Source organism: Genypterus blacodes, unplaced genomic scaffold (assembly GCF_046128005.1).
Source record: "Genypterus blacodes isolate CSIRO-AG114 ecotype Tasmania unplaced genomic scaffold, CSIRO-AGI_Gbla_v1 ptg000332l_1, whole genome shotgun sequence".
Taxonomy (NCBI): domain Eukaryota; kingdom Metazoa; phylum Chordata; class Actinopteri; order Ophidiiformes; family Ophidiidae; genus Genypterus; species Genypterus blacodes.
Window position 1 is genome coordinate 154610 of NW_027467117.1, and position 25646 is coordinate 180255.

The following is a 25646-nucleotide window of genomic DNA, read 5'->3' on the forward strand; positions in this document are numbered from 1 at the left end:
AATTGTGGCAAAAAATATCAAAAACAGACAAAATTGTGGGTCAGAGATGAGAAATAAGGTCCAATAACAGAAAGGTTCAGTCCAGAGTTCTGTTCCTGTAAATGTTTGAGTGAAACACAAAGATGAGACGCAGCCTCGCATAAAATAGATTTAATAACGCTGACACCGTAAAAACTTCATAAACGCACACAAAAAGGTACAAATCAGAATAAATAAGCAAAGATACACTCAGACTTTGCTTCCTTTGGTTTTAAAATGTCACTTCCTGGTTTCCTAAATGATCACAAAGTAAACAAATGAGGTCACACATCAGATCATCTGTGTCCCTTTATCAAAAGTGTCTCAAGGTCAAAGATACAAGAAGAATGTGTCGTCTTCTTTCACACACGTCTGCACCTGCAGCTGTGTGTGTGTGTGTGTGTGTGTGTGTGTCTGTCTGACACGCCCCCCTGCTGACGCCTGCAGGGGTCCATCCCTTTACATGCAACACCTGTAATAAAGGAAAACTAGTTGTTATTTGTTATTGGCAACATAATCCTGCTCATTCTATACATTTGACCTGAATGTAGAGTGTACAGAGCTGCAGCCTCACCTGTCACTCATGCAGAGCTGCAGCCTCCCCTGTCACTCGTACTGCAGCTGCTCTCTCAGTCGGGCTGCGATCTGCTCTCTCATCTCACAGTGTTTGTTCAAGTCCTTCACCTCCATGGGCAGAGAGCTGTTCCACACCATCAGCACCGACTCCTCGTCTAACACACACACACACACAAACACACACTTCAGCCTCACCATTATGACGAGTGGCTCAACCTCAAACACACACACACACACACACACGTGAGTCTCACCTGACTGATTCTTGTCCTGCTGGAGTCGCCGGCCCAACGCCAGCACCACGTTCTTACGGTTTAGAGATTCTGTCCATGAAGGAAGAGATTTCAGAATGACATCAGCTTGTTATCAATACTGAAGACATGCAGAACACACACACACACACACACACACCTATAAAGGTGGAGGCCATGCTGCGGATGGACTGGCAGTGGTGGCCGATGATCTGGAGCGTCTGGTGCTTGGAGAGCTCCAGCAGCAGCAGGTAGCCCCCTCTGGTGCCGATCCAGAGCGCTGCACCGCTCTGCACCATCAGGGACTTGACCCGGGCCCAGGTGGGCGCGGCCTCGAAGGAAAGCTCCGCCTCGCTGGCCCTCCGCCGCCTCCAGCCCGAGCCGTGCCTGCAATCAATCAGTAACAGCTGTGTGTGTGTGTGTGTGTGTGTCACGTGGTGAGCAATGTAGAGCTGCACAGAGCTGCACAGACAGATCAGCTGCTGCCGCTCATCTAGAGCAGGTGAGAGCATTGAACCTATCACATTGAGTTTGGACATAAATTCCCGCAACATCATTTACATTTACATATATTAACCACTGTCATTACACGCAATCAATACTGTGTGTGTGTGCGTGTGTGTGTGTGTGTATGTGTGTGTGTGTGTGTGTGTGTGTGTGTGTGTGTACCTGAGGAGCTGAGCACAGTCGATGCTGTCCACTATCTTGTCGCTCCTCTTGTCCCAGACCTCCACAGTCGACCCCCCGACCTTACTCAGGTACACAAACGTGTCCACCACCATCCGCAACACACACGCGTCACGGCTCATTGATCGATGCTGCCTGGAGGACACACACACACACACACACACAGGAGTTTGTATTGATTGTATGCATTCTGGTTCTTTCATCTTTTCTGGATTAATTTCAAGCTTTTTCTATTATTTACAATCTGCTATCTGTGATTTCCCCACACACACTACACACACACTGTAGATTCTCAGCCCTGCCTGGCTCAAGGGGCCGCAGGTAGCACAGCTCTGGCCCTGATCTCAGAGCGGCCTCACGCAGCCCCCGGCCCCTGAGTGGACTCACTGTAGGAGGAGGCCCCGCCTGGTGTCGATGCTCCTGCCGACCTCGTAGTCGGCGGTTAAGGACAGGACCTTGGAGCCGCAGCCGGCCCACACACACATTCTGTCCGGCGTGTGCGCAGACTGGCCCAGACACATGACGGGCGTGTTGACATTCCCGATGGTGAGAGTTTTAACAGGCTGTCCATTCTCCTGCTGCAGAGGGAGGAAGTCATGTGAACCAGAAACCCTCAGACTGCAGCACAGTGAGGAGACTTCAGAAGGAAATAGAGTTGAAGTCATGAAGGTCCGGTGTTTACCTTCAGCTCTGAGTCCTCGTACACTGTGAGGATCCCATCAGCTGTTCCCACCAGCAGGTAGTTCTTCCTTTGACTGAAAACAGAATCAAAGGCGTTTAAAATCATGATGACATCATTCTGAAATCTGATATAGACACAAATTCTGACAATCATACTGTTGTTTTAGGTATTTTCATTAGAAATCAACAATATTACATTTGTTTCCAATATAATTTGATTAGATTACAATTCCATATTTTATTTTTTTTTGTTTTCCAATTTAGAAATAAGACTAATGAAACTTAAACACTATCAGAGAGTAAACAGAGTAAAGGATCTCAATCTGTAAGCATAGTTACAATAAGGAGTTAAGTTTTAATGAACTGCTTATCATTGATATGAATGATCCAGATTGATGCAGTTTAAATGAAGATGAAGATGTTTGATGTTGGAGCTTCATGCAGCCTTCATACATTGTAGTTGCGGTTCTCTTAGAGTCCAGCAGAGGGCGACATGGTGCTGCACTTACGTTCGCCGCGGGTGTACGTGGAAGAAGAGCGACGTGACGGCGTCGGTGACCCTCTGCAGGTGGTGCCAGCGTGACGTGTCCTGGGTGCTGATGACCACTAAGGAGCCAGACTGGGTGCCGGCTACCAGCCAATCGTGAGGCTCGTTTGGGATTTGGACGATGGTGAGACAGAGGACGGGACTGGTGTCGATCTCCTGTGGTGACAGAGAGAGAGCGGCTGTGAGGAGGAGAACCTGTCTGGGCCTGCACCAGAACCAGAACATGATGAAGAACACGCCTCAGGGTGCTCACAGTACCTGGGTGCTGACTGCGTTGCTGTCCAGGTCCATAACAGCGATGGAGCCCAGCCTCTGGGTGCTGCTGCCTCCACCCAGCCAGGCCCGGTGGCTGGACCCGGGGCCGGCGCTGCTGCCGGCGCTCACCACAAAGCACTCGGCGTTAAATTCCCGAGGAACCGGCAGCTCCCTCATCAGACAGAGCATCGCCCCCGAGTTCAGACGCTCAAACACCTGCAGACATCAGAGCAGGAGGGCTGGGGTGAGGAAGAGTGTGTGTGTGTGTGTGTGTGTGTGTGTGTGTGTGTGTGTGTGTGTGTGTGTGTGTGCTGACCTGGGCAGACGTGGGGCGATCCTGAGGACGTTCCCTCAGACAGTCTCTCATCAGAGCCTGAAAGCCCGGCCAGGGAGAGCAGCCGTAGTGTTTGACCGGGTCTGTGTTTAAGATGGAAAGAGACAGGTGAGACCATGACCTCCTGATGTTTATTTATAGGTCCAAAGCTCTGCTGACTGAAGGAGCTCTCAGACATCAGAAGGTGACGTAGATAGAGACGTTAGTTTACCTGGAAGTTTTCCCTGAACAGCGATCTCATCAAACTCACTGGGGAACTTCATGCCGTCAGCGATTCTCTCCCCGCAGGTCAGGAGGTCATAGAGGAGCAGGCCGAAGGAGAAGACGTCAGCCTGCTGGTTGTAGATCACGTTCCCCCGGGCAACCTCTGGTGCTCTGAAACCTGCAGAAATCATTTTTACAAAGAATAACTTTGTAAGAGGAGCGAACAAAGAGGCGGGGTGGCCTGCTGGAGGCGGAGCTTCAGGCTGGAGGCGGAGCTCCAGGCGTGGCGGGTCTCACCTGGCGTCCCCTCGGAGCTCCTGACCCCCATGCTGCAGCAGTACTGAGCGATGCCATAGTCTGTGATCTTGGCGATGATCTCTGAGTCGGTCTTCAGGTTGAACAGCAGGACGTTGTGAGGCTTCAGGTCTCTGTAGATGATCATGGCCGAGTGCAGATACCTGCTCACACACACATGAAGAGAGAGAGAGTACAGCTGCTGCTCCTGTTCCTGTCAGGGTCAAGATCTGGACCCGTCCCTCCCTGATCCTGATCCCGTACCTGAGTCCGTCTGCCACCTGCAGGGCGATCCTGTGCTGCAGCTTCAGGTTCAGGCTCCCGTTCTCGCGTTGGAACAGCGAGTCCAGCGAGCCTCTCAGAGCCAGCTCCATCACCAGGGCCTGAGGGACCCAGCCCGCCGCCAGCAGGCCCACCAGGCTGGGGTGGCGGAGACGACCCAGCACCGCCAGCTCCTGCAGAGACACGGAGGACAGACAGGGACGTGAAGAGGACAGACAGGGACACGCAGGACGCCAGAGGGGGGTCAAAGGTCAGCGTACCTGTCTGAGGAGCCTGTAGACGTAGATCTCAGACGCGTGCTTGTTGAAGATCTTCACAGCCACCTCTTCATTCTTATACACTCCTCTGTAGACGGTTCCAAAGCCGCCGTTTCCTGTTTACAGAAGACGACAACATAAAGAGGACGCAGGAAGACAAAACAAACATCAGATCTTCATCACCGTTTTCCCCTTAATGATGATGAGTCAGGCCTGATGTGTGTGTGTGTGTGTGTGTGTGTGTGTGTGTGTGTGTGGGCGGCTGTACCCAGGAGGTTCTCCTTGGTCAGCTCCACCTGCAGCTCCTGGTTGTCCAGGATGGTCCCTGCAGGCTGGTCCACCAGCAGCAGGTCCGGGGCGATGTGAGCGATGGGCAGCGTGCAGTGAGGGTCGTCTGGGTTCTCCAACAGGAAGTCTACAAGCCACACAACCTTCAGCATCAAGCTCCTCCCACTCTCATGAAGAAGTGGCGTACGTTTGTTTGTTCTGACCCGACGTACCGTTGTGAAAGTGTCCAAAGAGGTCCTCCAGCAGGATCTGTCTCCACTCCTGTCCGTCCTCAAAGCTGAAGAGGGCCCACTTCTTCAGCAGGGCCTCGCCGCTGCCGTGCACGTCAGTGTTCAGCAGCCCGGGGAACCATTCCTCCAGCAGGGAGTCGATGTGGTCCACCACCTGGCCCAGGATGACCCGGCCTGAGGGAGGGACCAACAGGGACCAGGAGAGACCAGCAGGGAGCAGGAGGGACCAGGAGAGACCAGCAGGGAGCAGCAGGGACCAGCAGAGAGCAGCAGGGACCAGGAGAGACCAGTCAGAAATCAAAGCAACACAACTGTCACGAGCATGAACCAGCATACATCAGATAAACATGATGATGATGATGATGATGATGATGATGAGGAAGGTGTGCCGTACCTTTGCGTGATGAAGGCACAGTGATCCTGACGAAGCTGGAGGGGTTCTGCTCCAGCGAGGCGGCCTCCACCAGGCAGTAGGCCTCAGGGGACCAGCTCAGGTACACGCCGGTCCTCCAGTAGATCCGGTTGGGTCGGACCACTTTCTCTGGATCAAACAGCAGAGCACTCACAATGTCAATCACTGAGCTCCGCCTCCTCGTGTGTGTGTGTGTGTGTGTGTGTGTGTGTGTGTGTGTGTGTGTGTGTGTGTGTGTGTCTACAGAGCGGCGGCTGTGAGGGAGCGTCACCTGGGCCACAGAGCAGGAAGCAGGAGACCTCCAGCAGGCGGCTGATCTGGCGGGACCAGTACCCCATAGGGAAGTAGGGCATCTCATACAGACGCACTATCACCTCTGAGTTCTCACAGTGAGGCAGCTGGATCACAGGCCTGTGTTTGGACAGACTGAGGACGAGGAGGAGACAGGGACAGAGAGACAGGCACAGAGACAGACAGAGACAGAGAGAGAGAGAGACAGACAGAAGTTAGTTTAGGATTTCAATCACTTCTATGAATTCCATCCTGCAGCCAGGACTCTACAGACTAAACTACCAAACTAAATCTGCTTCCTGTGCTTTAGTCTCTGTGAGGGTTGGACGTGGAGAAGAAGACGCTCTCACTTGCTCGGCACCAGCAGCTGATTGTCTCCAAACGGCAGGGCGATCTGAAACTTCTCCAGCAGCTTGAACAGCTGAGTCACGTGAGTCTTGGGGAAACATTTGCTCTCGAACAGGAACTCCTCCACCAGGGAGCGCTGCACCACTCCTTTAGGATGCTCCCAGGAGCCGCAGCGCTTCAGGGTCAGCTTCTACACACGCACACACACACACACACACACACACACACCTGAATCTGTGTGTCTGCCACAGGGCCAACCATCATGAGGAAGAAGAGCACCCACACACGGCCCAGACCTGAGAGATGATGTTGCAGAGCCACTGTGGGTCGATGAAGTAGAGCTCCTGGAGCTGCAGTGCAGGATCATCAAAGTGCAGGAGGACGCCTGCAGAGGGCAGAAGAGAGCTACATGATGAAGCAGGTGGAAGGAGGAGAGGGAGGAGAGGGAGGAAAGCTGCAGTTCAACCTGCTGACCTGCTTCACTGAGGAAGTGGACGGCGTGCGGCAGCTCAGCCTCCTCCAGCTGCAGCTGACTCTCCTGGATGAGCTGCAGCAGCTGCTGGTGCCGGAGGACGGGGAACTCTGGAGGAACCTTGGTCCTCTCCTGGAGGACCCTGCGTTCTAGCTCCACGTAGCTGTCAGGGACCAGCTGGCCCATCACAGGCTGGCCCTGGATCTGCAGCAGAGAGAAGGTCAAACATCTCAATACCAAGCTGCCGTGTTTCCTGAAGCTTCATCTGCCTTTTGCTCTTCCTCACCTTGAAGCTGCTGATCTCTCTGGCTATGGCCTTGCGTAGTTTGTTCATGGCGTCCGAGTCCTCGCAGGCGGAGACCATGTGGTAGTCCCAGATGGCGGGGAAGCCCTGGTGGTTCAGCAGCTCCTGCCTGATCTTAGTCAGGCAGGCTTGGACCTGCGCCTCCTCGCTCACGTCTGTGTGGGTTCCCACCAGGATGACGGGCGAGAGCGGAGCTGCAGCCTGGAGCCCAGAGAAGAAGAGTCAAACACACAGAGAGTGAGGCTCAGAAGAGTCAAACACACAGAGAGAGGGTCACAGGACAGAGACTCACCTTGATGTTGAAGAGCCAGGGCTTGAGGGCGTCCACCTGCCCGGCTCCTTTGCTGAGGTTGTAGACCACCAGGTACAGAGCTCTGGAGGTCAGGAAGTGAGAGCCGCTGAACTCCTCTCCACCTGTGGAGGACAGAGGCCGGGGCTCAATATGACCGTATCATCCTCATCATCATCTTCATCATCATCTGTGTTCATGCTGAGCCCACCTGAGAAGTCCCAGACGTTCAGCACCATATTCTTCTTGTCCCGCTCCCTGATGGTCCAGTCCCTGACGTTGATGCCGGCGCCGGTCCGCTCCGAGCTCAGCTGGGAGCGCTTCAGCTTCATCAGCTGCTGGATCAGGGCGGTCTTCCCACTGCCGGCGTTCCCCACCACGATGAGCTTCATGCGGTAGTACGGCCCTGCCTTCTTCAGCCTCTGCTGCAGGAACCTGGAGGAACATCATCTCCATCATCACCTCACATTCAAACATCTCAGAGTGTTTGTGTCCTCCTGTCTCAAACCTCCTGACCTGACGATGTCTTTGGTCTTGCTGCCGATGAGTTTGAGGTTGAGCTGGAGACGAAGGCCGTCCAGAGGAAGATCCCACAGTCGGCCCAGCTTCCCCATCTCGTCTGGGAAGGAACGCAGGCCCGTGTTCCGGCTCACGTCCAGAGAGGTGAGACCCTCCAGCTGCCCGATCTGAGGAGGGATCTGAACACAGACATCACAGTTACAGACCTGTGTGTGTGTGTGTGTGTGTGTGTGTGTGTGTGTGTGTGTGTGTGTGTGTGTGTGTGTGTGTGTGTGTGTGTGTGTGTGTGTGTGTGTGTGTGTGTGTGTGTGTGTGTGTGTGTGTGTGTGGCTCTACACACCTCTGTGAGCTTGTTTTCACTCAGGTGGAGTTTCTCCAGACGGATCCATTTGAGGATGGGTCCACTCAGGTCCAGGGCGCCCACACAGTTCTGACTGAACATCAGCTCTCTGAGGTTGTTGGACGCCCAAACTCCCGGGCCGGGCAGGACGGCGATGTCGTTGGTCCTCATGTCCACCGACCGCAAGCTGTGAAGATCAGAGCAAGAAGAAGATGAGCCTCTGAGTCTGAGGAGGAGAAGATCTGCTCATGATCCTCCAGACAACACAGACATCAGGACAGACTCACTTAGGGAGGTCCAGGACGGCCTTAGGGACCTCAGTGAAGCTGTTGTTTGCTAGTTTCAGCGTCATCATCTTCACAGGCAGGTGAGACACAGAACCTGGAGAAGACGTGAACATTTAACTCTTCATCTCAACAAATGTGCTTCAGACAAACAAGTTCCTTTAATGTGACTCCTCACTGAAGATCTCAAAAGGATAAAGGAAACGTGAGGAACCACATGGATCAGATGGATCAGCTGGACTCACTGAGTTTGTTGGAGGAGGCGTCTAAGTTCTCCAGCTTGTTGCAGCCGGTGAGGAAGTCTGCTGAGATGTTCTCCACGCTGTTCTTGCTCACGTCCAGCACCTTGATCTCAGGCAGACACAGCGGCGTGCAGAGCTCACTTATACTGTTACTGAACACAGAGAGAACACAGAAGGAAGTGAAGCAGGACTCATTATGAACACGTGGCTCATTCACTTCCTCTCCATCAGGGCGTCCTCACCCTTCCATCAGCAGCTCCTCCAGACTCTCCATGGCCCGGCCCAGCTGCTCGGGGAAGGTCTGGATCTTGTTGAAGGACAGATTGAGCTGCCGCAGCGAGGGGCAGGTGAGGGCGGGGTCAAAGGTCAGCAGGGGCCCCACGCAGTTCCGAGAGACGTTGAGCGTGCTGAGCGACGGCAGAGACAGAAGCTCCGCCGGCAGAGACTGGAGCCGGTTAGCCTGCAGGTCCAGACGGGTCAAACTCCTCAAGCTCTGAGAGGAAGACAACAGAACCGCACATTAGATCTGATTTGCTCCTGTTGTCATGGTTACAGGCTTTTCCTTTTCCTACCAAAACCACTTCCTACTGGAAAGTGAGGGAGGAGAACACGACACGGAGACTTCACACACTGATACACACACACGTGACCCAGAGAACACAAACAGTCTGACTGAACATATAATGGATCTGTGTACTAAGTGTGTCCATTACACAACATGAGAGTGAAAGCAGCTGATGTCATGCTGCTTCATGCTGCTTCATGCTGCTTCATGCTGAGTCACACTGAGTCACATGGATGAAGCGTGGTCCTGCACCTCCCTGCTCCATTCCCTGTGTGACCCCTCAGAGGTCAGTACCTGGCAGAGGGCGGGGCGGAGCTCCTGCAGCCCGTTGTGGCTCAGGTCCAGACGGGTCAGATGCTCCAGCTGCCGCAGGACCGAGCCGTCGTCCGTCAGGCAGCTCAGAGAGTCCAGCTCGTTCCCCGACAGGTCCAGCAGGCGGATCCGCTCCTTCTCCCTCAGCAGGGAGGCGGAGCTCTCCCCCGAGCCCAGAACAGGCGAGTAGACGGCTGTCGATCAAACACACACACATCACACACACACCGATCAATAAGGAAACAAGCAGCCGAGCCTGAGCAGATGATTGATGAGCTGGATGATGATGATGTCACCTTTGTGTCCCGTTCTTCCATATCTCCTCTGTGCAGGATCAAAGTGTTCACCTTCACTCTGAGGACACAAACAACCTCAGGGTCAGTAGATCTTTATTTATAAACACATGTAGAGACGAATGAGCGTCTGAATGTTGTTTCACCTCTCCGCTGGTGTGTCTGCGGCGCGTCTGCATCTGCTTACTGAGGAGGTTTGGAGACGGACCGCAGGACAGAGAGTCGCTTCCTGCCAAAAAGAGAGCACACGGTTCGTCTGATTCTGATTCTGAGTCACCAAACCCCTCCAGAGTGGGCGGAGCTACGGCTCAGCCAGGCGTTTACCGTCGCTCTCCAGGTCCTCGTTGAGAAACTGCGTGTCGTCCCAGGAGACGGGGCTGAAGCTGCAGTCGTCGCTCTCGTCTGAGATGTAGCCGGAGGTCAGACAGGGGTCGGCCAGAGACCTGCGGGGGCTGTGGAGGCTCCTGGACCTCTGGAGAGACTGAATGTACAGGGCCAAGCTCACACCTTTACCTGAGAGACAAGGGAAAGTAGATTCAGAGTTTAGGAGACAAACTGAGACCCCAAACCTGCCCAGCAACCAAAACCTCTCCATCAAATCCTCCCACTCAAAGTTTCCTCACTGTTGTTGAAGCGCAGACTGTTGGTTCTTCCTCTTTCTGCCAGCAGGGGGCTGAGCCAGGCGGCGTCCAGGCGGCCCAGTCTGAAGCCGCCCAGGCAGAGGGCGCTGTTGTTCAGGTCCAGACCCAGACGGCCCAGCAGCTGGATGACGGCCGGCCCGTCGCCTCGCTTCACGCTCAGCGCCAAAGCCCGGCGGAGCTGCTGCTCGTGGGCGCCCCGGCTGAGCAGCAGCTCCACCAGGTCCAGAGGTCCGCCTCTCTCACACACCTGCACCACACACACACACACGCCATGGTTACACACTCAGAGGACCAGAGGGTCAGGTGGGGTCATGTGACATCATATATCTGGGTTCTGTGAGGCTCTGTGACCTCTGACCTGGTAGATGAGAGATTCTGTCTTTGTCATCTTGTTGATGTCGGCGCCCAGCTGGATGAGACACTCGGCCATGGGCGTGTCTCCGTCCTCGCAGGCTTTCTCCAGCATGACGTAGTGTAACTCTGGGTCGGCCCACATCTTAGACAGAGCCAGACACACGGACCTGCACAGCTGAGAGACCAGGGGCAGAACATTCAGCTGCTTATCAAGGTAGGTTGATCACTTCACCTGAACACATCACAGTCTGTGAGTCAACATGGCTGCTGGGTGTGTTTGGGTCAGAGCCGTCCTGCCTCACCGAGCTGTGGGCCTGATCCGGGCTCTCCTCTCTGAGCTGCTGGAAGATCTGCCGGTCCAGGTCTTCCTTCTGCAGGTGAGCGGCTGCTCCTGAGCAGGCGTCCATCATCCTCAGCGCCACCTGGAAGCCCTGACAGACACACAACCACACACACACACACACACTTCAGACCGCCATCACACAAGCCATGACTATAAACGCTCAGGAGCAAAGAGTTATGATCCTGATCCTGACGTCTCATCTCTTTGTCAGACCCCTCGTCTTCCTCACCTTCAGCAGCATCTCAGGGTCGTCCTTGTACTGGACGACTGAAGCCACCAGGACAGAGGCCAGCACAGGGACGATCATCCTGGACAGCTTCTTCTTGGAGACGAGGTAGTTGAGGAGGTTCAGACCCCAGTAGTGGATCTCTGAGGAGGACAGGGGGTCAGATCCCGTTCACTGAGGTGGGATTCCTTCAGTGTGTGTGTGTGTGTTTGGGGGGTGGTAACGCACCTCGCTCCGTAGGGAACATCTGTAGTGTGTGTAGCACCGTGTCTATGGCCCCCTGCTGGCAGAGGAGGTCCACTGCACCGGAGCAGTCAGCCAGAGCGGAGAGCACCTTCAAGCCGCAGCTCTGGATGGGCAGGCTGCTGATGAACTACACACACACACACACACAGACACACACACACACACACACACACACACACACACAGAATAAGTACTTGATGTCTTTATAAACTGTTCCATAGTTCCAGATGTGGAGGGTTTAAGTATTATTTCCTGTCAATTTCCTGAATTAATTTTAATCTAATCTTGGTCCTAAACTGTACAAAAGTGAAGTAATGGACTTAATGGCAGTAGAATGGTGATGAATGTCTGTCCTCTAACCTCTGGGCAGATAAGTGGCGGCTTTGTTTTGACCTTTACAGACGCACTTCCTCCCGCCCAGATGGGGAATTCCGTGTGCAAATGTGATTACAGGCTTCAGAACAAACTGCTCTATGATTTCTAGAGAGAATGGTTGAACTGTTGTTTTAATTCACAGAGGGGCCAGTGAGCGTCTGCTGCTCTACATCCAGGGGGACAGAGGGTCTGGATGGAGAGGTAGAGGTGTCCTCACCCGGTTCAGAGCCTCCAGGTAGACGGCGTGAGCTCCTTCCACCACACACTGGTTCTTCAGCACCTTCAGGGACACGTCAGCCATGTCAGGGTCGGCCACAGAGACGCCGTGTTCCCTCAAGCTCCGGTCTGCACAACACACACACACACACACAACAATCACCCATCTGATCAGCAGCTGCCCGGGTCACTGCTGCCTGTGTGTGTCTACAGTTCACACAGAGGAGATGGAAGATAAGATCAGTCAGAAAGGTCATGAAGGTATAAATGCTGTTAGACTCCTGGATACACAGAAGAGTCTGCTGCTTCTCAGTAAAGCTCTGATCTGAGTGTGTTACTGGAGTCATGATGTCATTCACTGTGTCACATTAAGGTCCACACACACACACACACTCTCACACACACACACACACACACACACACACACACACACACACACACACACACACACACACACACACACAGGCTATTCACCGGATTAATGAATGTAAACAAATGCTGAGTGAGACATGAAGGCCAGAGAGACAGAGAGACAGACAGACAGACAGACAGACAGACAGACAGACAGACAGATAAACAGCAGCTGGACCTTTTGCATGGTAGTTTCACTTCTACTTTCACTGAACTCTCTCTCTCTCTCTCTCTCTCCTGTGAGCAGTGATGTGACACGCTCACTGCAAACTTCCTCATGATGAAACTTTAGCTTGCATCATTCAGACTTGGGCATTTTTCTGCAAAACCACAATTTCCTCCTCTCCTCTCTCTGATTTCTGCTGCTAGATCATCATAATGTGAATATTATAGAGAAAAATGACAAAAGAAGGAGAAAGACCTCAAACAGCGAGGAGGAAGAAGAGGAGGAGGAAGAGGAGGAAGAGGAGGAGGAGGACTTCCACTTTACCAGGGCAGAGGAAGACCAGACTGGCCCTCAGTGCCTCCAGCTGAACCTCTGGCTCAAAGTTGTGGACCTTCATGGCTCTGAGGATCTGACTCATGGCCATGTTGAGCTCGTCCAGGCTGGCCGTCCTTCACACAGAGAGAAGACAGACATGGAGCTCAACCACAGACACACAGGTCATCCTCAGAGAGAGAGACAGGTCTGGTCTCCTCACCTGCCCTGGAACAGCAGGTGGAGCAGTTTGCAGGCGCTGGTAGAGACTCCAGCTGAGGAGGAGTGCCTCTTCATCATCTCCACCAGGTTCACATGGAGGCCGCTGGACAGCAGCAGGAAACGCATCTCACCTGCAGGACGGGAGAACGCCGTATCAGCTGTGTGTGTGTGTGTGTGTGTGTGTGTGAACTCACTGTTGTGCGTGTGTGTGTGAACTCACTGTTGTTTGCGATGAGCGTTGCCATGGCGCTTGTAGCAGCTTTAAAGACTTTGGGGGAGGAGGAATGGAGCAGCATGGCCGCCATTAACTGTCGGTGAACCGGCGTCCTGAAAGGAAACGGCTTTACAACGACATCGCACACTTTCACAGACACACACACAGATGCTGAACAATGTAAACAGAGACAGGTGTGTGTGTGTGTGTGTGTACCTCTGGTGGTCCTGCTTCATCTTGCCTCCATGCAGTAAGAGGCTGTGAATCGCCCAACATGCAGCTTCCTGCACAGAGGAATGATGTCATCATTACAGCTGGAGCCCATGTGTCCACACACAGGACTCAAACTCAGGTCCCTCAGAGGGGTCAGAAGGTCAGAAGGTGCTGGACCCACCTGGACGTCTGGCTCAGCAGCGTGGAGCTCCAGCGCCGTGCAGCAGACCTCCATCCAGCCCAGACCCATGTCCTCCACCTCCTCCTGGCCCCTGTTCTCCTCCTCCTCTCCCTCCTCCAGGCCCTGCTCCGCCACCGCCTTGCTCTGCACGATGGTCGCCGCTGAGAGCGGGAGAGGATGGTATGACACACACACACACACACACACACACACACACACACACACTGTTATTTCAGCTCATACAGGCTCTGTGTTTGTGTGTTTACTTGTTTAATAATCAGTGATGGAATCGGAGCAGCTGATCACAGCCTGGTAGCAGGAGATGAAAAACCCTATTTCTGTTCCCATGGTAACCTTCAACTTGTTTTTAGTCACACACTGAGGTCTGTCTGTGTCTCCCTCACCAACCGCTGTGCTGGAGCTATAAATAAAGTGTGTGTGTGTGTGTGTGTGTGTGTGTGTGTGTGTGTGTGTATCCTTACTGAGGTTGGCTAGGCAGTAGAGCGCGGCGGCCTGCAGGGCGGCGTTGTCGGGGAAGGACAGACAGGCTCTCACTGCCACCCGCTGGACGCCGTTCAGCACCAGGATGTTGTAGTAACTCTCTGCAGACGGATCAGATCAGATCAGATCAGATCACAACAGAAGGATCTCTTGCTGTGACCTTTGCCCTCCTGCCTCTCACCTGTTGTGAACTTCTTGAACAGACAGCAGGCCGTCTTCTGTAGCTCCTCCTCCTCGGGGAAGGCGTCCATGGCGGCCATGAGTTTGCTGTAGCAGCGAACGCCTCCGGACATCAAGATCTCCACGTTACTGACTGAAAACATCAAAGAGGTTCAGTCCCGTTGTTTACATCATGACTGAAGCTGAACACTCAACTCCACCGGCGGACCGCTCTCTGGCGACATCGATAACAACCGATGCGCCTGAGCTGTGATCAGATTTAGAGACGCTTCACATTGTTGAGGAGGTCGTGACCTTTTGTTCTGTCGGCGAGGCAAGAACAGGAGCGTGTGAAACAAAGAGCGAGGAGAAGGAGAGGAGTTTGATGCTCCTCCTTCATGATTCAAGCCTGCGGCCGAGTCATGTGAGGGAACAGAGGAAGATGAAGACAAAGATGTCAAACTGAACCGTAAGTCTGATCACCAACACGACTCTGGATCAATCAGATGAATCGGTTAGATTCTTCGATGTCATTGCGCTTTAGAAAGAAAAAGCCTCTCCTCTTCATCATCAGGCCATCTTTTGATCAGCAGCCATGTCCTAATAATCAATACTGTGTGTGTGTGTGTGTGTGTGTGTGTGTGTGTGTGGCCAGGGTCTCACCTGGGCCGGCCAGAGGGAGCAGCACCTTCATGGCCTGCAGGAGAAGCTCTGGGTTGTCTGGGAACTTCTGCAGCGCTGCCAGAGCGACCGCATGGTCCTGGTTCTCCACAAACTCCAGCAGGTGGCCGTCACTCACTAAGCAGAGAGACGGAGAGTTGAGACGGAGAGATCCTGTGCTAACACTGTGTGTGTGTGTGTGTGTGTGTGTGTGTGTGTGTGTGTACCCGTCTCCAGGAGGGACCGCAGCGCCGCACAGCCTTGGAGTTGCACTTCCTCACTCGCAGGAAACGTCTTCATGGCCTGAACCACCAGGCCGAACACATCCTCCTCTTCCTCCAGGAGCAGCAGAGGAAGCATTTCTACACCAGTACATGGAGAATGTCAGTACAAATACACCACACACACACACACACACACACACACACACTGAACACTGAGGAGAAGATCCAGAGCCAAACATCAACACATCCAGCCTCATAATTCCATGTGAGGCTGAGCTTTGAGTGAAGATTTGATCTTCTCTCTTATCTTTTCTCTCTCTTGTGATCTTGTCAGGATTTCTCACTGTTTTGTATCAAACAAAGTCTGTTTTCATCCAGTGTGACCAGCAGCTTCATTCTATTTCTGACTTGTTCCAGTTGCTTTCAGAGCGAAAGCAAAAAAGGTCATCACTGAAAATGAGCGAGGATAGATAAGGACACACACACACACACACACACACACACACACAAACTGACAACCAGAGCATTTCATCTTTTCTGCTTATTCGTGCCTTCATCTCCATTTCTTCTGTTCGCTCACTTGTCCGTTCTAAAGTTTCCTCATTGACGGGTCGATGTCATGACATCATTCATCACATGACACAACCTTTCCCAGAAGGCTCTTAACCAGGTTGCGTAGCGTCTGTCCAGGTTTGTTCTTCACGCTCAGTCAGGCTCCTCACTTCACTGACCCTGATGGTTATCACCAATAAACGCACAAACTGTGACTCGGGCTGGAAATGGAGCTCTGGAGCTGGGTGTGTGTGTGTGTGTGTGTGTGTGTGTGTGTGTGTGAGATTGGCTGGTGTGTTCATTTTGATAGTACCTGATCGCAGCAGGAGAGCCAGAGCCCTCAGGCCCACCATGGTCACCCTGCAGTCTGAGCTGTACTGAGCCAGGACCTTCAGAATCTGCCTGCACACACACACACAAACACAAGCACAAGGCTCAACACACAACAACAACAACAAGGTAAGAATCCAGACTGATGCACGCCTTCATATATCAGGAATGATGTGGACTTAAGAAGAGTTCAGTCACTTATGAATGAAGAAGTGAAGGCAGCGTTAGAGGAAGAAGTTAAAGGAATTGAAAAGTTCCTTGGAGGAAAAGTTTTGTGGTGAAACGGAGCAGGAAGTGAAAACTGAAACGGCCCAAATGACGACGGAGCAGGAAGTCAAACACCTAGGAACAAACATCAAACAACCAGCAGGAAGAGTCTGTGCGTTTCCTCATTGGCTGTGCCAGGTGGATGTATTGTTTGTTGCCGTGACGATGTGTGTTTACTCACTGGTGCACTCCCAGGACGTCCCAGTCCTTGGCTGCGTGCAGGGGCCGGGTCAGGTGGTCTACTGTCGCCGGGCAGATCTCAATCAGGCGACACAGCAGCGACCAGCCCACCTGGAAGAAAAGAGAGACAGACAGACAGGGTCTCACAGCTGGACTCATGAAGGACTGAGAGAAGGTCTCAACTGGTCTCCTGAAGGAGTGAGAGAAGGTCTCATGTCCTCCTACACCTTCATCACTGCCTGCTTCATAAGACACAGGTCTCTTCTTGTTCCTTTAGAAGATCAGGACCTTCTTGTTGACCCATGTTCTCCTTGACGCCGCCTCAAATGATGACAGTGTGCAGTAACAACCATGTGATAGAGAAGAGCTACATATGTGAGGAAGAGTTAACATGTTAGAGTCCAGAGCCTCAGTGTTGGACGCTCTAACAATCTGTCTGCTCAGGAAAGTTCCAGGATGTGTCCACAGAATAGCTCCTGGTTCCTGTGGGAGCCGAGCAGCCAATCCACTTCCTCCTCCATACTCTATCACAAAGTCCCAGAGTGAAAGGAGCTTTTGTTTAAACAGCGTATCTGTCAGGTTACAACACTCCAGGACTCAGAGTGGATTCAGTTCAACCCCTCAAACAAGTCTGCTTCTCTTACCTTAAGGATCAGAATCAGAATTTACAACTGTTGGTACTAAAGTAGCTTTATTGTCGTGGGTTGTCATTTGGACCCAGTGTGTGAGTTGCGGTGTAATTAAAGTGTGTTACTGAGGCTGAATACCTGCTGGACTCCTTTACTGCTGCTGTAGGAGGACAGCACCACCATGAGGGGCCCGTGGACTCCCTGCTCCTCAAACAGCTCGGCTGCTGTGGAGACAAGAGACACACAGGAGGACGACTGAAGACTCACAGCTTCTGATTGGATTTATGAAAGCATGAAACAAAGCTTGTAATGTCGTCCAGCGATGTCGAGGCTAAAAATACAGAAGCCATTAAAAGCGTGCAAGTCACACTTTGTTCTCTTCAGGGTGAACAGATGATTGATAGACACGTTCAGTCACTCATCGTCAAACATTTCTAACTTCTGAACACGCAAGAAGTTCATTTTAGACTCTTTGGCATTTATTGACCTGATATACAGACTAATCAATAGAGTAATTGATCAGGAAATGATCAGAGACTTTATCTGTTAGTTGTAGATACACAGTAAGAAAGAGAAAGTGTTTACAACTAAGTAATGACGTCATAACCGAAGAAATGTTGATCTTTGACGGATTCTGGTTTGTAATAAACAGAATTTACGTGTTTACTCCAACATGTTTACAGCTAATAAACTGTGTGTGTGTGTGTGTGTGTGTGTGTGTGTGTGTGTGTGTCCTACCATCGTCTGTGTGCGCCAGGAACAGGAGGTCCTGGATGATCTGGATCAGCGTGCTCAGCTGTCGGTCCTCCTGCAGGTTCTTCAGCCGCACCACGAGCTTCTTCAGTCTGAACTCCAGTTCCTCTTTGTCACCCATCGTCTTTGAGGAGGAGCGGAGGAGCGGAGGAGCATTTGGGTCTCTGTTCACTCAAACGCCCCCGCAGGGCTTCGATCCTTCACGCCGCTGCGGCATCGCCAAAGTTATTAAATATGAAAGTGTTACTGTACAATAACCACCGATGATCGATCGATCACATCGCGTTCCATTCTGTTACATAAGCAGCGTGGGAGCTCCGGTGCTGTCACGGCGGGGGGAAGTGTCACGGAGCCTCGGCGAACTTTTTCCTGCCGGGCCGGGGGACCATGTTCCTCTTGGCGGCGGTGTGGTGACTCTCTGCGGTTTGTGCGGAGGGGAAGTCCGGCTGCTTTCAGTCCAGACAGGCGGGTTCCTCCTCCGGATCATATGACTCCAATAACGACACGAACTCCCCGTGTGGTGTAAAGAGGAAGCGGGGCAGAAATCACAGCGGGTCACTCCCACAACACGCAGCAGCCGGCAAACGGCTCACTGTGCCGGCCGCACAGTCTGTCAGCACAGGCCCGGGCTCGCTGGAGGCTGATGGGTGCTGATGGGTGCTAGCTGATGGGTGCTAGCTGAGGGGTGCTGTGGTGTTTACCTCCACTTTATAAACGCAGCTGCCTAATGTGTGTCTGTGTGTGTGTTTCTATTTACTGCCCTGCTGGTGGAGTTCAGCTGATGCATGGAACAGTCTGGGGCAGGTTTGGGCCTTCAGGGGCGCCGTATTTCGCATAAAAGTGTCGTTAACTTGGACGCTACTTTGCTTCGTTACTTCGTTATAGGAAAGTTACTTTGAGACCTTTAATGTGTTTATGTTGATCTGTGTCTGAGCTCGAAACACACTCGGTACACACACGGCACACACACACAAGTATCATTCAATTCAATGACATACAGACTTGTTCCGCTCTGAGGTAAAGTGAGCTGCGTGTTGTTGTGATGCGTGTGTATCAGTGTAATTACGGTAGATGCGGCGTTTACGTCATGTGAAGACTGTGTGACAGTGACTCACTTTACTAACTACGATAAGAAGCAAAACTACACCAAAACACGTGATTTTCAGCATTTTGCCTGAGCTTAAACTAACTTTAAAAGTAACCAGAGGAGCCTTGTAGCAGATTAAAGTCATAAAAGCTCACATTACTTGTTGGAATTTGTTATAAAGAGTTTCGAAGTATCGCTGTGATTGATTGACAGCATTGCTCTTCTTTTCTTCTGTAGTTTAACCCTAGCTCAGCTTAGCTCAGCTCAGCTCGGTTAAAGTTCTACTAGTAAAAGCATTTCACGGTTGTTAACGTTGTATGACAGCATGTGACCAATAAAAGACTGAACTTGGGACTTGGAACATCTTCACTGGCTCTGCTTTAAATGCTAGAAAGTGGTCTGAACTTTAAAAAGCCTCAGTCTTTGATCTATTTACATATACAGTTATATCCTGTACCAAAGCTCTGTCTGATCCAGAGTTTAAGCCAAGAGAATGTTATTGTGATCTTATTTGTATGGTCCAATATCACATCCATGTCTCAGAGGCCTTTACAGACACACAACTTCCGGGAAGTTCACCACCCGAACACAACTCTCTAAGACAAACAGGGAAAACTCCAGAGAAGACCTGAATGTAGAAGGAAAAAAGGGAGAAACCTCGGGAGAGACGGGACCGATTCCCTCTAAACAAAGCTGCTTCTCTGTATCACGGAGACTGTGAGCAGGCAGGAGTCTCTGCTGTGCGGCTCTCTGGTGCCACCTGGAGGCCGCCGGTGGTTCTGCGCCTTTATTATGATCCAGTGCTGCTTCTGGGCACGACACGCCCCCCTCAGTAAACCAATCCACGCGCTTGGATTGGCCAGACGGCGCGTGAGCGTGTAGGGACCTGACCAATCGTAGCGCTCGGAGGGCGGGGCTTACCCATAAGCACACATGCAGTGTGAGTCTGGATAACGCCGATACACAACCGGAAGCTTCAACCGTTTGACGGAAGCACAAACCAGCCTGTAGGTAAAGTGTTCAGAATAAGAGTGTGTGTCTGTCTGTGTGTGTGTGTGATTGGTCAGGACTTGAACTTGATTTGTCCTCTGAGTTTGCGCAGTCTAACTTAATGTTAACGTTATTGTCAGTGCGACACAGGGAAGTTTGATCACATGACAGAAACACAGACAATCAGCTGGTTGAGTCGTGTGTGCCTGCGTCTGCGTGTGTGTGTGCGTGCGTGTGTGCCTGCGTGCGTGTGTGTGTGCGTGCGCGCGCGGCTCCTTTGTCACTGACGTAAGCTTGCCAACTTAAAGCCGCTGCAAAAAGTTTCCCCACCGTTTGTTCACGTCGCCCTGTACATACATGGATTGTAACGTGTGTGTGTGTGTGTGTGTGTGTGTGTGTGTGTGTGTGTGTGTGTGTGTGTGTGTGTGTGTGTGTGTGTGTGTTGTCACATCCACATAGACGCACAATCAGGCAGCGGCCGAGACAGTGAGGTGACCAGGAAACGAGTAAACCTCTGGTGTGTCTTTGTTGACAGTCACGTCTCAGTGTGTGTGTTTCACTTGAGGACTGAACGTTGGTGATCTTGGATCCAAACCTCATCAGTCAGCTCAGGTCTGACCCGGTGAGCCTGAACCTGATCTCCGTCTGTCCCTCAGCAGGATGCACGCAGCCTGCAGAGTCTAAGCGACCTGATGGGCAGCAGGGTGGAGAGAGCGGGGGAAGATGGCGAGCAGGGTCTCATGTCTCCCCAGAGGAGGGCCGGCCCCTCCGCCACAGACGGGGACACTCTGGAATGCCGGGTCCCCGCTCGGGGCTTCGTCTACATCCTGGCCTTCTTCTCGGCTCTGGGAGGCTTCCTGTTCGGCTACGACACCGGCGTTGTGTCGGGGGCCATGCTGCTGCTGAAGAAGGAGCTGGACCTGGACACGCTGTGGCAGGAGCTGGTGGTCTCCAGCACCGTGGGGGCCGCCGCCGTGTCCGCCCTGTGCGGGGGGCCCATGAACGGCTGGCTGGGCCGCAGGGTCTGCATCCTCATCGCCAGCTTCGTCTTCAGCGTGGGCGGCATCGTCCTGGGACTGTCCCCCGACAAGTGGGCCCTCCTGGTGGGCCGGGTCATAGTGGGACTGGGTATAGGTAAGTTGTGTGTGCGTGTGTGTGTGTCTGTGTCTGTGTGTGTGTGTGTGTGTGTGTATAAAGACTGGTCCCAAAGCAAACTGAAATGAGAGTTAGATTCAGTTCAAGGTAAAGAAACCTGAAGCACGTTTCCATGGTGACCCTGCAGTAAAGTAAAGCCGTGTGGTTGCTCTCCTCAGGCCTCGCCTCCATGACCGTCCCTGTCTACATAGCAGAGGTCTCTCCGCCTCACATGAGGGGTCGGCTGGTCACCATCAACGTCCTCTTCATCACCGGGGGCCAGTTCATCGCCAGTCTGATGGACGGGGCCTTCAGCTACCTGAGCCACGACGGCTGGAGGTACGCTCTGCTGTGTGTGTGTGTGTGTGTGTGTGTGTGTGTGTGTGTGTGTGTGTGTGTGTGTGTGTGTGTGTGTGTGTGTGTGTGTGTGTGTGTGTGTGTGTGTGTGTGTGTGTGTGTGTGTGTGTGTGTGTGTGTGTGTGTGTGTGTGTGTGTGTGTGTGTGTGTGTGTGTGTGTGTGTGTGTGTGTGTGTGTGTGCTGTAACAGAGGCTCCATCAGGGTGGTACAGGTGTTGATCCTGCTCTTCCTCCCTGTGCAGGTACATGCTGGGCCTCTCCACCGTCCCGGCCATCATGCAGTTCATCGGCTTCTTCTTCCTGCCTGAGAGCCCCCGCTGGCTCCTCCAGAACGGCTTCGACCTGGAGGCCCGGGAGGTTCTGAGCCGGATCAGAGGAAGCGACGGTGTTGACGAAGAGTACGAAACCATCTGTGCCGCCATCGAGGAAGAGGAGAAGGAGGCGAGCAAAGGTAGAAGGGAAGTTTGAGAGGAACTTTCAGACATTTAAAGTAATCAATCACCAAACAGGCTGTGTGTGTGTGTGTGTGTGTGTGTGTGTGTGTGTGTGTGTGTGTGTGTGTGTGTGTGTGTGTGTGTGTGTGTGTGTGTGTGTGTGTGTGTGTGTGTGTGTGTGTGTGTGTGTGTAGGTGGTCCGGTTCTGTACCGCATGCTGACCTACGGCCCGACACGCAGGGCTCTCCTGGTGGGCTGCGGCCTCCAGATGTTTCAGCAGCTGTCTGGCATCAACACGGTCATGTAGGTTCTTTCTCTCTGTGTGTAAGTGGAGGAGAATAACAACCACCCACCCTGACTGACTGAGCGTCCCGTCTCCAGGTACTACAGCGCCACCATCCTGCAGATGTCGGGCGTGCGGGACGTCAATCAGGCCATCTGGTTGTCCGCCGCCACGTCCGCTACCAACTTTGCCTTCACTCTGGTGGGGGTGTGGCTGGTGGACAGGGTGGGCCGCAGGAAGCTCACCCTGTGGAGCCTCTGTGGTGAGGAGCCTTCATCTCACTACAGGGACTCAGGAACCAGGGACTCTGAGGGGCCGGGGTGTAACGGAGGGCTTCACTCTCTCTCTCTCTCTCTCTCTCTTTGTGTCTCCACGCAGGCACGGCTCTCAGTCTGGCCTTACTGGCTGTGGGCTTCTTAGTGTCGGCTCTTCACTCTCCCGCTGTGACTTTACACCCGACGGATCCACAGAACTCAACGTGCCGACTGTATGGGTAAGACAGTGTGTGAGCCAGGGGTGTTAGTGCAGTCAGAGGCCACCAGAGGGCGCTGCACAGGCAGGAGAGAGAACTGTGCCCAGTGTGTGAGTGCAGGAGGGCGTTTCCTCTCTGCCCTTATATGAAAAAACGTGTGTGTTATTGTTTTCAAGATGATGTTGACCATTGGCGCGGTGTGTGTGTGTGTGTGTGTGTGTGTGTGTGTGTGTGTGTGTGTGTGTGTGTGTGTGTGTGTGTGTGTGTGTGTGTGTGTGTGTGTGTGTGTGTGTGTGTGTGTGTGTGTGTGTGTGTGTGTGTGTGTGTGTGTGTGTGTGTGTGTGTGTGTGTGTGTGTGTGTGTGTGTGTGTGTGTGTGTGCTTTCCCCCCTCAGGTCCTGTGATCCCTGCATGTTGGATCCAAATTGTGGGTTTTGTTACAACGACAACACAGCAGGAGTGTTTAACTCGTCCTGCGTTCCCATCGCTCAGGGGGAGACGGACCACGCTGCCTGGGGAAGGTTGGTGACTGAATCCTGTGTGTGTGTGTGTGTGAGAGACAGTGTAATAATATGTTGTCTGATCCAGATGTGGGCACCAGACCCAGAGCCCCATGTGGGCCTACAACTACTGCCCCACTCCGTACTCCTGGATCGTCCTGCTGGGCCTCATCCTCTACCTGGCTCTCTTTGCTCCAGGTAAGGAATGACTTTGATCCTAGCAGGTGTGTGTGTGTGAGACGTTGAGTTAAGCCTCATCCTCTCTGTGTGTGTGTGTGTGTGTGTGTGTGTGTGTGTGTGTGTGTGTGTGTGTGTGTGTGTGTGTGTGTGTGTGTGTGTGTGTGTGTGTGTGTGTGTGTGTGTGTGTGTGTGTGTGTGTGTGTGTGTGTGTGTGTGTGTGTGTGTGTGTGTGTGTGTGTGTGTGTGTGTGTGTGTGTGTGTGTGGGGTAGGTATGGGTCCCATGCCTTGGACGGTGAACTCTGAGATCTACCCCCTGTGGGCCCGCAGCACTGGGAACGCCTGTTCAGCCGGAATCAACTGGATCTTTAACGTCCTGGTGTCTCTGACCTTCCTGCATGTGGCCCAGTATCTGACTTACTACGGTGAGGGAGGGAGGCTCTGCCCAAATATGGTCAAGGTCTTTATGTTAGAGGAAGAGCTGACACTTCCTTTACCTGAGCCTGAAAGTCTCTCTCTCTCTCTCTATCTCTATCTATCTCTCTCTCTCTCTCTCCCTCCCTCCCCCTCTCCCTCTCAGGAGCGTTCTTCCTGTACGCGGGCCTGGCGGTCTTGGGTCTGATCTTCGTCCTGGGCTGTCTCCCAGAGACCCAGGGCCTCCAGCTGGAGGACATGGAGGCCCTGTTCTCCGGTCCACTCTGCTCCTGTGGAGCCTCCTCGCCCGTCGACCGCGTCAACTACATCAGGGTAAAAGGCAGCAACCGCCTCATGACCGACGGCGACGGGCTTGACAGCGACGCGCCTGAGATGGAGTAGACGGGGGCGGTTCTGTCTTTGGCTTTCCTGACTTTGTGGTTGAGGATGAGGAAGACGACAAACGCACGGAGGGGAAGTCGTCTTGTTGTCTTCTGCTGGTTGAGGTTTGGGTTAATGGTGGTTGCTTTCATCTTCACTTATTGTTGCTTACTCTTCATCAGTTGTTAGTCGCTTCCTTGTCTCATCTGGGAGCTTTTCTGATGTTCAGTTGGAAGCAAGACTCCAGAATGAGATGTGAAGCACTTGAATGCATCACGACTTGTCCCTGATGTCGGCCAACGCTGCTTGTTTGATGAACATAATAATAATAATCAATCATCTGATCCTTTATAGTCGATCAGATGATGTTTAAGGAGGATCTTGACTTTGACTGATGTCTCCAGGGTTTGTTTCCTCTGCAGCCTCTCTCTGTTATACAGGCGAGGTGTCTGCTTCTCTTCCTTCTGTTCTGAGTTCAGATCTTAGCGTCCCTGTTCTGGTCTTGTTGTGATCGGTGGAGGTTTGTAAACAGATCCATCATGAGTATCTGCTTCTGTACACAGCGGGGGAGGTTGCACTTTAAAGCCTAATCATTGTTTTGTTTTGTTGAATTAAATTGTTTAACGTTTTCTAGCAAAGTTCCCCAGAAAGCCCCGCCTCCCAGTATGGAGCGGTGGGGTCGGACGGGGGCTTGGCCTACATCACAGTGAGTCCTGACCTCCATTAAGCTTCAGCTCTGCAACGCTACGACTGCTCAGTCACCCCTGTAATGTTTCCCCTTCTGCTTGTTCCTGCAGCTCAGATAACAGCCAGCGTGTCTCCATGACGACAGGACATCCAGGTTGCATTCTCACACTCGGGGCATCAGCCAGGCTTTGGTACTTTCTAAAAAAAGGCTCCAGATTTATTATTTATGGCTCAAATCCAGCTGTGGTTGAGCAGTCGGGGCTGTGCAGCTGGAACATGTTACACTGACACACACACACCTTGTAAACACCGGGCAATGTCTGGGAAATGAAGGGAAGAATAATAATAACAATAATAATGATCTAGAGAGGAAGCGTGCTGCACAAAACATGTATGTGTGTGTATAAGGGGGAAAATGCACATGTCTATGGACCAAGGGATGAGTGTGTATAACTGTGTGTGTGTGTGTGTATGAGTGTGTGTGTGTGTGTGTGTGTGTAGTTACAGTCCTGCCACCCTTTCACATACAGTATTTATTGTGAAAGGTTAAAGCTTTGACAGATCAGAATCCTGTCTCTGACCTCTTATACGATCAGATTGTCTGTGATGATGTGAGTTTGTTCTATAGATCTATAACAGCAATGATTCATTCAGTCTCCAGTCTGCTCTTCTGTTGTTGTTGTTGTTGTTGTTGTTGTTGTCGTCTCTTTGTATTTAAATGTCTCAGAACACAACCTAATGTTAATGTGATCACTGGAAAATAAAACTTCTCAAACTGAA

General features: G+C 52.4%; 2 protein-coding genes across 7 annotated transcripts; one reads left to right on the forward strand and one right to left on the reverse strand.

Annotated features, from left to right (window-relative positions):
• Nucleotides 1-134: 134 nt before the first annotated feature.
• lrrk2 (leucine-rich repeat kinase 2) lies at nucleotides 135-18863 on the reverse strand. The gene is made up of 52 exons (XM_076137700.1): nucleotides 17936-18863; nucleotides 17336-17421; nucleotides 16570-16679; nucleotides 16105-16193; nucleotides 15243-15377; nucleotides 15019-15153; nucleotides 14378-14509; nucleotides 14178-14297; nucleotides 13696-13856; nucleotides 13518-13585; nucleotides 13308-13414; nucleotides 13089-13218; nucleotides 12878-13002; nucleotides 11978-12105; nucleotides 11368-11512; nucleotides 11143-11282; nucleotides 10873-11001; nucleotides 10575-10745; nucleotides 10199-10463; nucleotides 9900-10088; nucleotides 9722-9804; nucleotides 9579-9636; nucleotides 9265-9476; nucleotides 8648-8898; nucleotides 8409-8557; nucleotides 8167-8260; nucleotides 7880-8066; nucleotides 7537-7718; nucleotides 7232-7455; nucleotides 7024-7145; nucleotides 6714-6932; nucleotides 6430-6631; nucleotides 6252-6340; nucleotides 5958-6145; nucleotides 5588-5742; nucleotides 5299-5445; nucleotides 4887-5078; nucleotides 4655-4801; nucleotides 4390-4502; nucleotides 4112-4302; nucleotides 3851-4011; nucleotides 3561-3731; nucleotides 3332-3432; nucleotides 3019-3231; nucleotides 2723-2916; nucleotides 2215-2287; nucleotides 1920-2110; nucleotides 1515-1667; nucleotides 1006-1232; nucleotides 849-917; nucleotides 593-749; nucleotides 135-490 (listed from the first exon to the last, which is right to left on the reverse strand). Exons 1-51 carry the CDS (start codon nucleotides 18069-18071, stop codon nucleotides 625-627), a joined length of 7584 nt encoding a protein of 2527 aa, XP_075993815.1. The 5' UTR covers nucleotides 18072-18863; the 3' UTR covers nucleotides 135-490; nucleotides 593-624.
• A 92-nt stretch (nucleotides 18864-18955) lies between these two features.
• LOC142988509 (proton myo-inositol cotransporter-like) lies at nucleotides 18956-25646 on the forward strand. 6 transcript variants are annotated; one of them, XM_076137703.1, is made up of 13 exons: nucleotides 18956-19105; nucleotides 20684-21161; nucleotides 21341-21500; nucleotides 21761-21969; nucleotides 22147-22255; nucleotides 22334-22497; nucleotides 22614-22728; nucleotides 23102-23227; nucleotides 23295-23404; nucleotides 23657-23809; nucleotides 23965-24131; nucleotides 24814-24885; nucleotides 24977-25646. In XM_076137703.1, exons 2-13 carry the CDS (start codon nucleotides 20720-20722, stop codon nucleotides 24983-24985), a joined length of 1836 nt encoding a protein of 611 aa, XP_075993818.1. In that variant the 5' UTR covers nucleotides 18956-19105; nucleotides 20684-20719; the 3' UTR covers nucleotides 24986-25646. The 6 variants fall into 6 exon arrangements, with proteins under 6 accessions (XP_075993818.1, XP_075993819.1, XP_075993823.1 ...); XM_076137704.1 differs by having other exon boundaries at nucleotides 18957-19105; nucleotides 20687-21161; XM_076137708.1 differs by lacking the exon at nucleotides 18956-19105 and adding an exon at nucleotides 19526-20048.